The sequence below is a fragment of the Sphaerodactylus townsendi genome, linkage group LG09 (assembly GCF_021028975.2).
Source record: "Sphaerodactylus townsendi isolate TG3544 linkage group LG09, MPM_Stown_v2.3, whole genome shotgun sequence".
Classification (NCBI taxonomy): Eukaryota; Metazoa; Chordata; class Lepidosauria; order Squamata; family Sphaerodactylidae; genus Sphaerodactylus; species Sphaerodactylus townsendi.
The window spans coordinates 87,374,623-87,388,908 of NC_059433.1; the positions used below are offsets into that span (position 1 = coordinate 87,374,623).

The 14,286-nt window shown below is 41.5% G+C and overlaps 1 protein-coding gene across 5 annotated transcripts in view; it reads right to left on the minus strand.

Annotated features, from left to right (window-relative positions):
* The window catches only part of MATN2 (matrilin 2), a 63,066-nt gene that overhangs the window by 11,572 nt on the left and 37,208 nt on the right, over nt 1-14,286 (minus strand). For 3 of the 5 annotated variants that reach the window (XM_048508392.1, XM_048508394.1, XM_048508391.1), the window contains 7 exons: nt 12,029-12,151; nt 10,473-10,595; nt 9,573-9,695; nt 7,845-7,967; nt 6,639-6,761; nt 5,771-5,893; nt 3,989-4,402 (listed from right to left, as the gene is read on the minus strand). In XM_048508392.1, coding sequence (XP_048364349.1) covers nt 3,989-4,402; nt 5,771-5,893; nt 6,639-6,761; nt 7,845-7,967; nt 9,573-9,695; nt 10,473-10,595; nt 12,029-12,151 — 1,152 coding nt within the window. The remainder of the gene's footprint in view (nt 1-3,988; nt 4,403-5,770; nt 5,894-6,638; nt 6,762-7,844; nt 7,968-9,572; nt 9,696-10,472; nt 10,596-12,028; nt 12,152-14,286) is intronic. The other 2 variants (XM_048508395.1, XM_048508393.1) reach the window with 2 other exon arrangements.

Consider the following 14,286-nt stretch of genomic DNA (forward strand, 5'->3'; position numbering starts at 1 on the left):
CATTTTATACCCACTATGATCATCTTCCCCATTCTCTTCAGTACACAGTCCATGTTCCAAAGGCAGACTCAGCATATCAACAACTAAGGTGCAAGGATAATGCATTCCACACAGATAAGCAAAGGAATCCCTTCCAGATCCTCCTGTAGTACATCACCATGCTGCCAGTACAGTGTCACACTAATGTAGCCCCACATGCAAGTATGGGAAACAGGGGATACAACCACAACCCACTAGACCACTAGCCCCTCCACTCTAACCTTTCCTGCTGCTCATGAAATGTTCATGATGCCAGTTACTTTGCAGAATCAGAGACACCCCTGCAAAAAGTGCAGATAACAGTTCCAATGTGATTCCCTTCAAGAGATGCGTAAGTACCAGCCAGGGGTCTGAAACCTGCGGCTCTCCAGATGTCCATGAACTACAATTCCCATCAGCCCCTGCCACCATGGCCAATTGGCCATGCTGCCAGGGGCTGATGGGATTTGTAGTCCATGAACATCTGGAGAGCCGTAGATTGCAGACCCCTGTACTAGATCATTGGTCACCCAATGACTCCAGCAGGTGACTGTGACCAGATAGTTAGAAGCCTACTTCAGACGGAGTGAACTGTGCTGTCCTATCATTCTTTCCTCTATTTTTGCTGTTGATCAACTTTTTTTGCCAACTGAAATACAAGTATTGCCATTTTGTTATTGTACTCAAGTGCACAGAAAGGTGCTTTCCTCCATGAAGCCATTGGGAAGGTGACAGGAATGTCTTCTGCGAATGTGTGCTTGGGCGCACCCTTATTACAGTCCTGGAGTCTATGTTCCCTTCGCCTTGCAGAACACCAGTATTCTTTTGCCTCCTGCCCTCCCGCTCCAAGACCATAACGTTTGGGCAGGAGAGGTCTTAAACATCTAAAGCTGCAATCCACTGACTTCCAGGTTTTAGATTTGGGCTGTCCATTTGAATATTTTTGAAGACCATATAATGCATTTACATTGGAATATCTTATTATGATTTATCTATTTCATCTAGTCTTCTATTTTTCTCACTTCATCTGTACTACAGGAACTATTATCACCCTACAGATGTTTATGTTTAAGTACATTCCTGACAGTTTGCCCTGCCATCAGAACTTGTATTGGGAACATACTAAGTATGTTTAAAAGTATGATTTTGAATTGTATGCAACCCATTTTTTTACTGTTGAAAATGGCAGGAAGGATTGTCTTTTGATCACCCCCCCCCCCCAAACAACGCTTAACCTGACAATCATGGAACAAGCATGGACAAAAGCTATGTGGAATGTGATCGAAATAAAGATATGAGTTGTGTGAGATGAAGCGGAAAAACTGGTTGGATTCAACCTTCTGTTCTCTCCATGCTATTTTATTAAGGATTCCACAGTATGTGCTTGAAGATATATAGATGCAAAATTCATCTCCAAGGGAATAATTGTTATTGAAGAAACCTCCAAATATCTGTAAAGACAGCTGCTGCTTTCAGAGTCTTTATCCCCATGAAAACACTGTGTGTATTCAGCAATTACATGCATGTCTACTTCCTTCTGTCAAGTTGCTTCTGTTCCAGGAAAACTTATAATTTAAGCCCTTTCCATTTTGCATTCCTACATTATAAATTGTCTATGCAGCCTTCTATTTAGCCAGGAGAAAACCCACAGCTTATTTCAGAGATCTGTTTTATATCCCTGAATGAACCATTCATACTAGAGGCTGTTCTTTAAGTAGACATTACAGAATCCCAAAAATGAAATATTCAGGAGCCAAATGCACACTCAGCATAACTCCACTGGCTGCTGTGGGGATGAACTGATTCCTAGTACTCATTCTGGCCTAATCACGGGCATGTTTATCAATGGAGAAAGGAGTAACGCAAGCCTCTTCACTGCAAGCCTCTGGGTGTAAATCTGGGCCTGGCATCTCCTCAGCCCTGCAAGGTGATTCACCACGGCTTAGTTTCTGTCAGTGTCCAAAAGGATGCTGCTGGTCTCAGGCATCTTTGTGATAACCTGCAGTGGACTGGCCATTCAATTTACAGATAAATTTTCCAGGAGGCTGTTGCCTTAGAACAGGAGTTCCCAACATGGTGCTCTTGAGCAACAGGGAACCTGCTTTCCTGGTGTGTGTTAAGTTTTTTTTAGAAAGTGGAGCCAGGTGGGACTCGTGGCCAGCAGGGTTTCTGATTGGCTGTGTTGATTAAAATAACATTTCAGCAGTAGCTGCCACTCCAGTGTTGCTTTTATTCTCTCTCACTTCTCTTTCCCAGCATATTTTTAAAAATTACTCCTCCTGTCCCCTGCACATAGGCTTCCTTTGTGCATGGTTGGCTCTGCCTCCCATGGTGGCCATTTTGTGGCCCTTATTCCACAGCAGCCATTTTGTGGTTGCACTTGTGCCCTATGTCAGAACTCCAAAAGCACCCACAGGCTCAAAAAGGTTGGGGAGCCTTAGAGCGCCACTGGCAGCCAGAAACTAGCAGAAACAAGCCTCAACCCTTGGCTCAGATGTTTCAGCACCAACATAATCAACATCAGCCTCCACTTCCTACACCACTGCTAGTTTGTGGGAGGAGGTGGTGGGTGACCTCATGATCACTGTTGGTGTCATTCAGGTCTGAGGTGAGAGGCCTCTACAGAGCTGACCTGAAATACTGTAGGGACCTGTCAACTTTGCTTACTCTTGGGATATTTTAGCTTCCAATTTAGCTTCCCCTGGCTCCAGCCCTTCAAAACAAAGAGTTCATCAGTTCAAGGATATGCCTCCATATCCTCAGAGCCTAAATAGGGCCACAACATATAATGTACACAGGATTTGAAACCGCAAACCTCACACAGTTCAAATTTCAGCAATAGCAGCCAGGGCAGCATTTTCCCCTCAAATTAAACAATTCTGCTTTGTTTTTGCTTTCAGATTCCTAACTTCTTGGGCCACAATCCAAAGGGCTCTGTATGCCAGGTCTTACGTATGTCCAGCAGGATTTACTAAGAACAGCACCACATATGCTGCCTTGGAACTGATTTGATACCTCCTCCTCCAAATAGCTTGCTGTTGAGTTCAAAAAAGAAAAGTTAAGAGCCCTGTCAAGCATTAGAAGCTCAATTCCCTAGATTTTGGCTATGCTATCTATAAATGTCTATTTTGACAGTTCCTTTCCAGTCTTTTGTTCTAGGATATATTCTTCTAGGATATGCCAACTTCCTAGAATATAAATCAATAAATTAATGGAAGGCTGTTGAATGCAAGCATGGGTTGTCACTTTTGAACACTGGGTGTGGTTTCTTTGGATAAGTCCAGGTATGACTACATAAGTTTTCTAAGTTTGGATTTTTGGCTGTGTAAAGGAGATGAGCTGAGATGAGCAGGAGCTTAATCTATTCTTTTTCCTGCATATTTTCTCTCTCTCTCTTTCTCTCACATACACACACACACGGACGGTTTATGTTGATCTTTTTGGTATTTATACCTTCACAACTCATTTCTTTCACTGGCAACATTCTAAAAACTATTTCATGAACTGATGAAGAAGGCAGAGGTGTCCGTCAAGTGACACAATTCTCAACTAACTTCTGCTGTAAACTTCTATAAACTTTCTCATTCTGGAAAAGGGTCTGAACACAATCAGTGTACATCTAAGCTCACTTCTTTGTTCCTCTTCCTGAAACCCAAAGTAGCACTCCTGCAGTAGAACAGTCACTTTCCAAACCTTGATCACACAATACTCCTGCAGTGGCGTAGGAGGTCAAGAGCTTGTGTATCTAATCTGGAGGAACCGTAAGCCGATAACTCTTGCTTTTGTTTGATTCCCCGCTTTGCCGCCTGAGCGGCATTCTTACAAACCGTGCAAGATCTCTGCTCTAATGCAAACACACTAAACGCGAGACTGGGGGGAATATGCATACATACTTACAAGGGCCAGCTTTTCAGAAAGTCTCTTATCAGCTACTCTGATAGTTTTAAGAACTGGTAAATGTCCATCTTACCACTGTTCTTTGCCTTGGCAGCCCATTCAGAAACATCATCTTGGGCCCGTCCATCTGTAAATACTATAGCCACTCTGGGGACTTTTGCTGAGAAGCGTCTGGCTCCTTCTGCTTCAGTGAAGCTCCTCTCAGTCATTTGCTTCAGGGCAAGTCCCGTCATGGAGCCTTTCCCCATATATTTCATTTGAGATACTGCTTTCATTACGTCTTTCGCTGTGTTGAATTGTTTCAGTGTAAATTCTGTGCGAACCTGCGTGGAATACTGCAGCAAACCAACTCGTGCAGCTTTGGGCGATATAGTAAGGAAGTCCAAGATGCCAGTTACAAATTCCTTGACTATTTCAAAGTTATTTTCTCCCAGACTTTTTGATCCATCTATCACAAATACGAGATCAACTGGCCCTTGGGTACATTCTGCATTTTTTAAAAAAAGAAAAAAGGAAAGAAGAAAACATAATTTGGCGAAATCTGTGCGCGAATATTAGAAACATGTTGATTGCCATGTTTTTCCGGCAACGCTGGGACATTTTGCCAGTGAAAGATCCATATCAGATTTAAAATACAAGAAAAACTTCATTCCATTTTCTAGGAAAAAATACAGTCATACCAAAACAGGCAATACCCTGAATATAAACGTCAGACACTTGGTCAGCATTATGGGGATTGTTATGGCCTGAAAGGAATGAGCACAGCCTTGAAAGTAGAGGACAGTCAAAGCTTGGAAAATGCTCATCTTGCAGAATTCTTTATTCCATGAACTGAAATAGTACACAGTACCACAGAAGAATTGTAGATGTACATCAGTTCATAAGGTCAACTACTTTTTGGTAATAATGGGATAAATCCTACCCTGATCCTACGACTCCACTGAGCAACGTTTATATCATTTATTAAAATATTTATACCTTACCATTCATTTTGCCCCTAGTTTGAGGTCTTCCTCCTGTCTATGGAGTCTTCCTCCAACTTAAGTGGCTCTTTGATTGGAGGAAGAGTCACTTTGAAGGTGGTTGGATTGACCTCATTACTCCAGTTATCCCAAACACATTTTCCATCTTTTCAGTACGATTTCGCAACCTCAGTTTTCATAACATTTTTGAATGCATCATCTGTCACCTGGGCCAGACCATATGAACTTCAGCACAACCAAACCAGATCATGGACAACTGGGGGCTCAGGGGACACCTGGCACTCCTCGGTGTCCCCCAGAACAAAAGGGCCAAGATTCCGAGGCCGCAAATAAAGGGCTTGCCTCTGAAGCCTCAGTTCCAGATGATGCTGACGAAAATGCCAGATACCCTTTCTTCTAGGGCCAGGGTGTGCATTATCAATCTCCCAGGCTCTCCCCCAACCTGGCAGGAGCAGCAGAGTTATTGGACCCACAAAATGACAACACACTAATGACAAAGTGCCGGAATGTCAGCCCGTTTCTGTGGCTCAAACAAGCCCAGGGAACAGGTGGGGTTTCTTCCTGTTCAGAATATTTACGCCCTGGGCTAATCAGAGAACCTTGTCAGTTGAACCAGTTCACAGCCAATGTGTTTCTGTTCTACCTATGAAACTGGATCCAGCTATACCCAGACTGTGACCGTGACCTCAGGTTTTACTCTGTTGATCTGAAGGCCAAACTCAACCACCAGCTACTGTGTAGATCCTTGCTCTTGAAGAGCCCGTAGTGCACCACAGAATCTTGGTGCTGAAGTCAGAAAAGTATCAATCCCTTTTACAAATCTACAGATAGTAGCAGAAGAAAAGTAGTACAGTAAAGATGAGATGGCTTACTTCTGCATGCCTTCCCATCCTCTTCCAGTATGAATCCCTCATGGCATTTACAGACATAGGAACTGTTGTTATTCATGCAGATATGTTCACAGCCATGCTCAATGGACTTGCAAAAGTCTTTACCTAAATACAGATTTAAAAAGTTTTAGAAGCATCTATCAGTCAATATTTTTTTCTGTCATAAACTCAAAAATTAGAATGCAATCCAGTCAGATAATTCAGAGGTAGCTAAGAGGAAAGGAAGATCAGCCCAAGTCTGTCCACTTGGCTAGACTGAAACGATAATGACCCTACCCAGTCTCCCAGCCATTTGGATGCCCTGTAGATTGGTGTCTCCCATCAGGTGTTGTGTTTGGATAACACTTGTATTTCAACTAAGTTCTCCATTGTAATAGTAAGGAAGTTTGTGAGTCCCTGCAAACCATATGATATTTGAATGAAATTGGCAGAGCTGGACCTGAATATCTGGAGGTACTCAGACATATGGCAAATGAAAGTGGAACCAGAAAAGAACCCAAATTGTTTAAACCATTTCATCAATGCTTAATTATTGTGGCTTCGTATACCCACCAATCCCTGGAATTGTAGTTTGATTGAGAGCTCCAGGTCCTTCATAGAACTCTGGATCTCTGAGTTCCCATGGAAGAGGGAACAATTATCAAATTAGTTTAAGTCTTCAAAAGGATACTTGGAACATTTGTTGCAAATAAAGAGTTTCAAGTTATCTGTTTGCATCAGAAAGGCCTTATTTATATCAGCCACACTGTTTATTGTAAGCCTCTTGGCACTGCTAAGTGTAAACATCTTCCAAACAAATAAATGTGCAATTAAATGGCTTGCAGGGAGGAGAGGAATTAAAATTTCTTACTTCTACATGTTTTCTTATCCTCAGTCAGTAGAAATCCCTCATGGCATTTACAGACATATGAATCTTTATTATTGACACAGACGTGCTGGCAGCCATGTTGAACTGACTTGCAAACATCTTCATCTGAGTAAAGGTAAGAGTGTGCTGGTTAAAACTCCTCTATGAGAGTTGAATGTTTCTATTATTATTATTATTATTATTATTATTATTATTATTATTATTATTATTATTATTATTATTATGGGCAGAGCAGTAGTAGTAGTCTTTATTTACAGTCAACGACCAAATACAATACAATTCTCCAATACAGCAAAAACATCTACAACAGCAAATGCAAATTTTTTATTATTTTCTTTTATTATGGATTATAATAATTATAAAAATTGAGTGGTTTATAATTATTGAATTAATTAACAAATTCCCCAACACATACACCCCTCATGATTTCTACTTCCTTTCATTATTGGTTTCTCAGCATATTCCCAATGAGGCATAGACACAGATCAGTGTTCCTTACCATAAGCGGAGAGAAATGCTTTGTGTTCTCTTGACTGACTGCAGGCTACAGTCACTAGCATTACATGTGTGGGTTATTCCAATCCTGAAGGGCATAGGATGGGATTTTGACTCCCACTCTCGTCCCAGTGATTGCCCGACTGTGCCAGATTTTCCCTTGTAGTCTATACTCCCTTGCTTGCCTACTGCTCTCTAAATATGAAACCCTACCTAAGCAAATTTACTTCAGGGTCGCCTTCCAGCTGCCTGCCCACCCGTATGCCTACCCTGCTTGTGCCACCAACTGCCCTTGCATCTTCCTTGTGCTACTGCTTTTCAATCTAAGTGGCTACAGTGCTGTCTATGTTACTCTTTGGAATATTCCCTATCAATTCCTGCATAAATTGATATGTTAAGAATGGGTGCCTTTCATGGCCTCAAAATGGGGAGCCTCTTTATTCTATCAAGAAATCGGCAACATGAGTGCCCTCGTGAAATACTACAGTCTCCCTGTGTTTTGTACAGTTTGGATGGAAAACCTTGAAGGTGCAGACCAAAGGAAACAATAATGAAAGAAACAAAACCAACCCAATAATGAACCAGTTCTTTGTGGAATCAATAACAAAACTGAAAGAAACAAAATGAACTCCATGCATGAGTCTAACTTCTATACATTATAGCCCATCTTCCAAGGAAGACCAAAGAGCTTACGTCTGCAGGTGTGCCCATCATCCCTTAGTACAAATCCTTCATGACATTTGCAGGTATAGGAAAAATCATTGTTGACACAGAGGTGTTCACAGTCATGATCAATCGATTTGCAGAGGTCTTTACCTACAGGCAATTGAGATAATTCATGCAGTTTGTGCCATGAAACACACACACACACACACAAAGAGAGGCTCAAAATCATATCCAGCTTTCATGCTGTGGTTAACATGAAATTACACAGGAAATAGCAGGGCAGCATTTACCATGTAATTTCTGGAGGTTTCCCCTTTCTTCTTCAATGGGAATCCCTCTTAATACTACAAGCGATAGAACCATTGTATTTACTGGCGCAGGAATTTTATCATAGCAATGTCTCATTTTCCCTTTATTTTTTATTAGTTTTAGGTTTTTTTAATTGTTTTTCTTTATCATATGACATGTGTTTTGGGTTCTTTATTGCTTCCATCGGTTACATTTGGGGGGAGGGGACACTTCCAGCTATATTTTTTTCTTCATCCGATGGAGATGCAATTCTTGGGAATTTTACCCCTCACCCAGTTTTTTCCCAGCAAAATGCAGACAGATGGTTAAAAAGTAATCTGTTCATAAGCAATTAAAATTCTCACTTGCTCTGTGAGCAACAGCAGATGTTTGGAAACACAAGAAAGGAAGCTGTGAAGTACAAATAGTATATAATAATAAATAGGAGATCCTTGAAAGAGAGTCTATCCCAGGGGTGTCCAACTTTGGGTGCTCCGGATGTTCATGGACTTCGATTCTCAAATTGACCATGCTGGCAGGGGCTGATGGGAATCGTAGTCCATGAACATCTGGGACACCAGAGTTGGACACCCCTGGTCTATCCAGTCACAAAAAAAGGTGAAGTGGTGGGAGGTTTAATCAACAAATAGAGTTCGCAGGTGATGAGAGCTAAATTCTTTCTTTCTCACATCTTACCTTGCTAAGTTCCACTGCTTTTTGCTTTTTTGTCTCTCAGACCAGTCCTGATACTGGATGAGAACTACTTTAGAGGAAAAATTCTGGAAGAAGACTGCAGTGAGGTTTCGTGCAGAATGAGTTTGCTCCACTCATTCACATGGTTTGTCTAAAAACAGACCACCCCCATCCTCACTTTCTTTACACATATACATACTAAGATTAACAGTATTTGGGGTGGATTCCTCTCAGGCCCCTTCCGCACATGAAGAATAATGCACTTTCAATGCACTTTGCCACTGGAGTTTACTGTACGGAATAGCAAAATCCACTTGAAAGTGGATTGAAAGTGCATTATTCTGCATGTGCAGAAGGGGCCTCAGAGAAACTGTGAGGTTATTTGAGAGATCTCAGATCTATGCTTATCATTGATGGTGTGCCCCATCCCTTGTTCCCCCTCCCTGCAGGCAGAAGGGTTCTTTAACTGGCAAAAGCAAGTGCTGGACGCAACCCATTAACACAGCATACAGAAAAACAGAGGGGCAAGTGTTTTCACCCCTCCTTACTGCATATCCCCACATTGCACCTGGCACTGCTCCTGGCATTTCTCTGAACCCTGAGGGCAGCATGGCAGAGGTCACTGGGGGCTGCATTGGGCGGGGTGTGTGTGGAAAAGATTTATTCTGTAAGGGTAGTTCACGGTTACAACTCATTGAGTTGGCAACACATATTGAGACAACACAACAGATGTTGATTGCTGCTGCAAGTGGAAGAGTGGCATTTCTTGCTTACTTCTGCAGGTTTTCCCGTCTTCCGTCAGTATGAACCCCTCGTGGCACTTGCAGAGGTAGGAACTGCCATCACTGACACAAAGGTGCTCACAGCCATGGTTCATCGATTTACAAACATCTCTACCTGAAAACAGGCAATGCGTTTTTGGCAAAGTATTTGTAACGAGAACAACATTTAAATATGAACACAAAGACGGCAGGTTCTCACAGGAGGGAGAGGGGTCTTGGATCAGTGGTAGAACATCAGCTATATTCTCAGAAGGCCCCAGGTTCAAGCCATGGAAATCAAGGGATGCTATGCAGGGGTGGCCACGACAAGCCACCTTTGTTCCCCTCTTGCCTTAAAACCCTATGGGGGAGGGGTCACTATAAGTCACCTGCAACTTGATGACACTTTCCACAACCACTATTTCGTAGTAATGCTGATGAAAAAAATGTACTATACTCTGTCTCAGATAAAGGTATTAGTACAGTCAGTTGAGGTGCCGCGGTTGAGAAAATTGGATGCTTCCACATTTAAATATACTCCCAAGCAAATATGAGAATTATTATTAATTTTTATGCACTGTCTTTGCCAAACCATTATTTTTTGCATTATTGAACAGTACTTTGACACAAGGGTGCATTACAGTTAATTGAGCAACTGTCATCAAATGGGATGGGGGGAGCAGGGTTGGGTTGGCATTAGGACCCAGGCAGAGCATTCTACAACAAAGAAGTTTTGGCATGTTGAGTTCTGTGGTGGAGGAATATACAATCTACTAATATCTTTTTGTGAGACAGAGTATAGTCAAGTCTGCAAACATCCCCCTCACCTTTCAAAAACGGGAGATATAAGTTAGTCACAAAACAGTTTTGTAACTCATTAAGCTTATAAATAAAAAAAATTAATAAAGCTTACGTTTACAAGTTTTCCCATCACTATGCAGCACATATCCTTCAAAGCACTGACATACATAAGATCTGTCACTATTCACACATGTATGCTCACAGCCATGGTCACTCAGCAAGCAATAGTCTATTTCTGAGAAAGAAAGGAAGTTGTCAGTAGAAAAAGTATTCCATGATTCCAGACTAAATGTTCCATCATACTGGGGTCTGCAACCTGCGTCTCTCCAGATGTTCATGGACTACAAATTCCATCAGCCCCTGCCAGAGGCTGATTAGAATTGTAATTCATGAACATCTGGAGAGCCGCAGGTTGCAGACCCCTGCATCAGTACAATGGAACTTCCCTGCCTCCCCCCTCCCACTCCAAATAACTGTTGTCCAAAAAATCCCACTACTAGGCGATGGGTTGTAGGGAGGGATTGTTCATAGAAGGAAGAAGAACCAGAGGATTTGTGATTTATAGCCTTCAACTAGAAACTAGAAAGATTTGTTCCTCTCCAGTATTGCATCTCATTTAACAGCATGTGAAATTTCTCCTGATTGAGCAGTAAAGTGCCAAGCTGAGAACAGAAAAATGTCACATACAGATGAACCTTGTAGCTCTCAGGCAGAACTCTAGTGTGCAGAGTTTATCTGCGTGTGAAGTACCACTTGATCATTTGAGGATGGATTTGCCACCCAAATGTTCCAGTAACTGATGAAGGGCACTTTGCCCGCACATGGTTACAGACACTTGTGTTCGAAGCATTTTTAGAATAAAGTGCTTTGATTCGGCTGTTGATTTAAGCATCTCTTATCCTCTACAGCAGCTGAGTATATGACCCGTGAGATTTTTTTTAGCTGTTAACAGGAAACTCCAAAGTAGAACAGAGCCTGCTTACAAATAATAAGTGGGGTGAACTGGCAAGCAGAAGCAACATCCCACAGGAATAATCATAAGATCAGGGCTTAACAGACGTAAGCCCAGAGTTAATGTAAAATGATGGAAATCCCAAATGCTGCCTGAAGAAAAATAAAACCCATAAACATTTTCCTGTTACTCAGGAAAAGGCCTTTTCCATTTCGTAGATTAATAAAACTATTTTAAAAAGCCAGTTACATTTTTTTTACTAGCACAGATTCAGACACCCTGCTTGGATTAGAACAACCAGCACTAACCCTTTCTCCTAAAATGCTCTGTTCCTGAAGCTTATTTTTGTGGGGTTTTTTAAAACTCTGGGTTATAGCTTTACATTTCCTTTCTGCTCAGCTCCAAGTTGAGAGTCTTACCAAATTACTCAAAACCACACCAGTGTTTCTCTTTAGTTGCATGCTCACCTAGTACTAGCATCACGAGAACCTATCCCTAGGTAGCAGATGGGGCAGCAGTACCACTGTGGTAGGGACATTCACATGGATGTGCTTATTAAAATAATGTATATTTTGGCTTTGGCTTTATCTGTTGATAAAGCAGTTTTAATGTTGAGCTTTTCCAGTTAGTTGGCATACACTATGCAAAGCAATATGAGTACCTTAGATCAGCCTTCTTTGTTTAATTGCATAAAGTACCCCAATCAAGAGACTCACGTGAACAAGTCTTTAGATCTTCATTAATGATGTACCCTTCAGAACACTGACAGACATAGGAGTTCCGTGTGTTCACACACAGTTGCTCACAACCATGGTTGTTCTCTGCACAGTGGTCTACTCCTGAATCAGATGTTAGCAATGAAAGAGAATGCATAAGTGTAAATAAATAAATATTAAAATCTTCTAATCTAGATAAGCAAAAATCCAGTAAGAGCAAAGAATGACATCTTTTGAACATCAGACATTCCCTATAACTACTGCTTTAACTTTTTAAATAATGAGTTCAAAAACTACGTAGTCCTTCCTACATAGAAGTGGTGGCAAAATTCTGGCTCAAAATCAAAAGATTTGACAGCACGAGGGCTACAATTTCACAGTGCAAGCTGAGGAAATGCAATACCGCTGTTTTGCACATTATCCTGGTTACACAGCTCTGAAAGAGAACACTTCCAAGAGAAGGCAGAAGTGCCAGATATACACATGCATTACAGACTAATTAATCTTTGAAGACTGGACTGTGTTCTCGTGAGGAAAAACAACTGGGAAGTGCAGCTGATACGTGCTTTCATGAATGTACAGCATAACTATGCTGGCTCTGGTTGTACACAGCAAAGCACATTTTGGAAAAGAAAAACAGATCTGAAAGGAAAAGACTTCTCTCAGTCAAGTTGCCCCTGAAGTTTACTGCTCATGGACCCTCTTCAGAATCTTGGCAGCCCAGACTAGGGCCAGTTCAAATAGGGAAAAAAAGCCTCAAAAAGCTTTTGGACCAACCCTGGGCTTAAAAATGGCATGGAAAACCCCCATCTGGATCTAGTGTCTTCCATGGTGGCACTGGGACTCTCTTTGGTTGGGTAAGGTCCCACACATCAAGCTAGCCACACTCTGGATTTGTTTTTTGGTTTGGGGCTAGATGTCAATATGATTGCTTTTGACAGAATGCCATGGTCAGATCACTGTATAAGATTCCCCTCCTTTTATTTATTAAGCCTCTTAACGATTTCTCTGTGTCTATTTTTGTATATTTGACCCCTTGATAAAACTGTAACCTCTTTTGCTGCAGCCATGATTTTGAGTGATTTTCTTGGGGAACCAATCTCTGTATACACAGGTCTCCTATGCACCTCACACACAGCTGGTCTGCCTCTAGCTAATTCCCCCATGATCCCAAGAAGCGGACCTGATCAGTTCAGGTAACACAAGGTCACCCAGGCAGCTTCTGTGGCAGAGTATGGATTTGAACCTGGGTCTTCCAGATCCTAGTCCTGCACTCAAACCACTACCGCCACAGTGGTTACTCGTTTTAATTATCAGTCACCGGTACTCAAGCACCAGCCATTACCTTATACTAGCAATGCAGTACTCTTTGTCAGAGGCAGAAGTCCAAGCTAGGGTGTGTACTGTCGCTATAAAACTCAGTGTTAACAAAAATGAAATATGTGATATTATAAGAACTAGGACTGCCAGCCTCCAGAGAGAACCTGGGAATCCCTGGAATTACACCTCATCACCCATCACCAAACTATCAGTTCTGCAGGAGAAAAAGATTGCTTTGGAAGGTGGGCTTTATGGCAATGTACCCAAGTGAGGTCCCTGTCTGCCTTAAGCACCTCCCCAAATCTCCAGGATTTTTCCAACCTGGAGTTGGCAACCCTAGTAAGAACTGAAATAAATTATATCCAGAAAAGAAGGGTACCGACAAAATTTGAATGTTAAAAAAAACCCTTATCTCTCTCTCTCTCTTTAAAATAAAGCATACATTTTTAGGAATCTTTCCAAAATCAACATCCTACACAGTCACAAATATTGTTGGCTTAAACAAATAAGATGGATGCTGAAATATCTGTTGGTTCTAGTAAGTTCCAGTTGGCACAGTCTCCATTTTCCATGAGTTCATTTATCTCAAGCAGAGCAGTTCTCAGAGACAAGTAAATTGTGAACAAAACCCACCCAAACTTTTAAGATAAACAAACCACAACAGATGACAGTAATGGACAGTCTCACATTACTATTTCACTTTGAAGAAAGAGCTGAAGGGGAAATAAAGATACCCAGTTTGAAAACAACATTCTGTAGTGTTTATGTTGAAGCAGGCGTTTGCTGTTTATCTGCAGCTGAGGACCCTTTCCTTGTTTTGACACTTCAGTGAGAAAATTAATAGCTGTTCATAGTAAACAAAAGAAAGACAGACAAAATCTGCACTTTCTAGATTCTTGTACAATTTAAAATAGCAATCCACCTTCTGAAAATAAAAT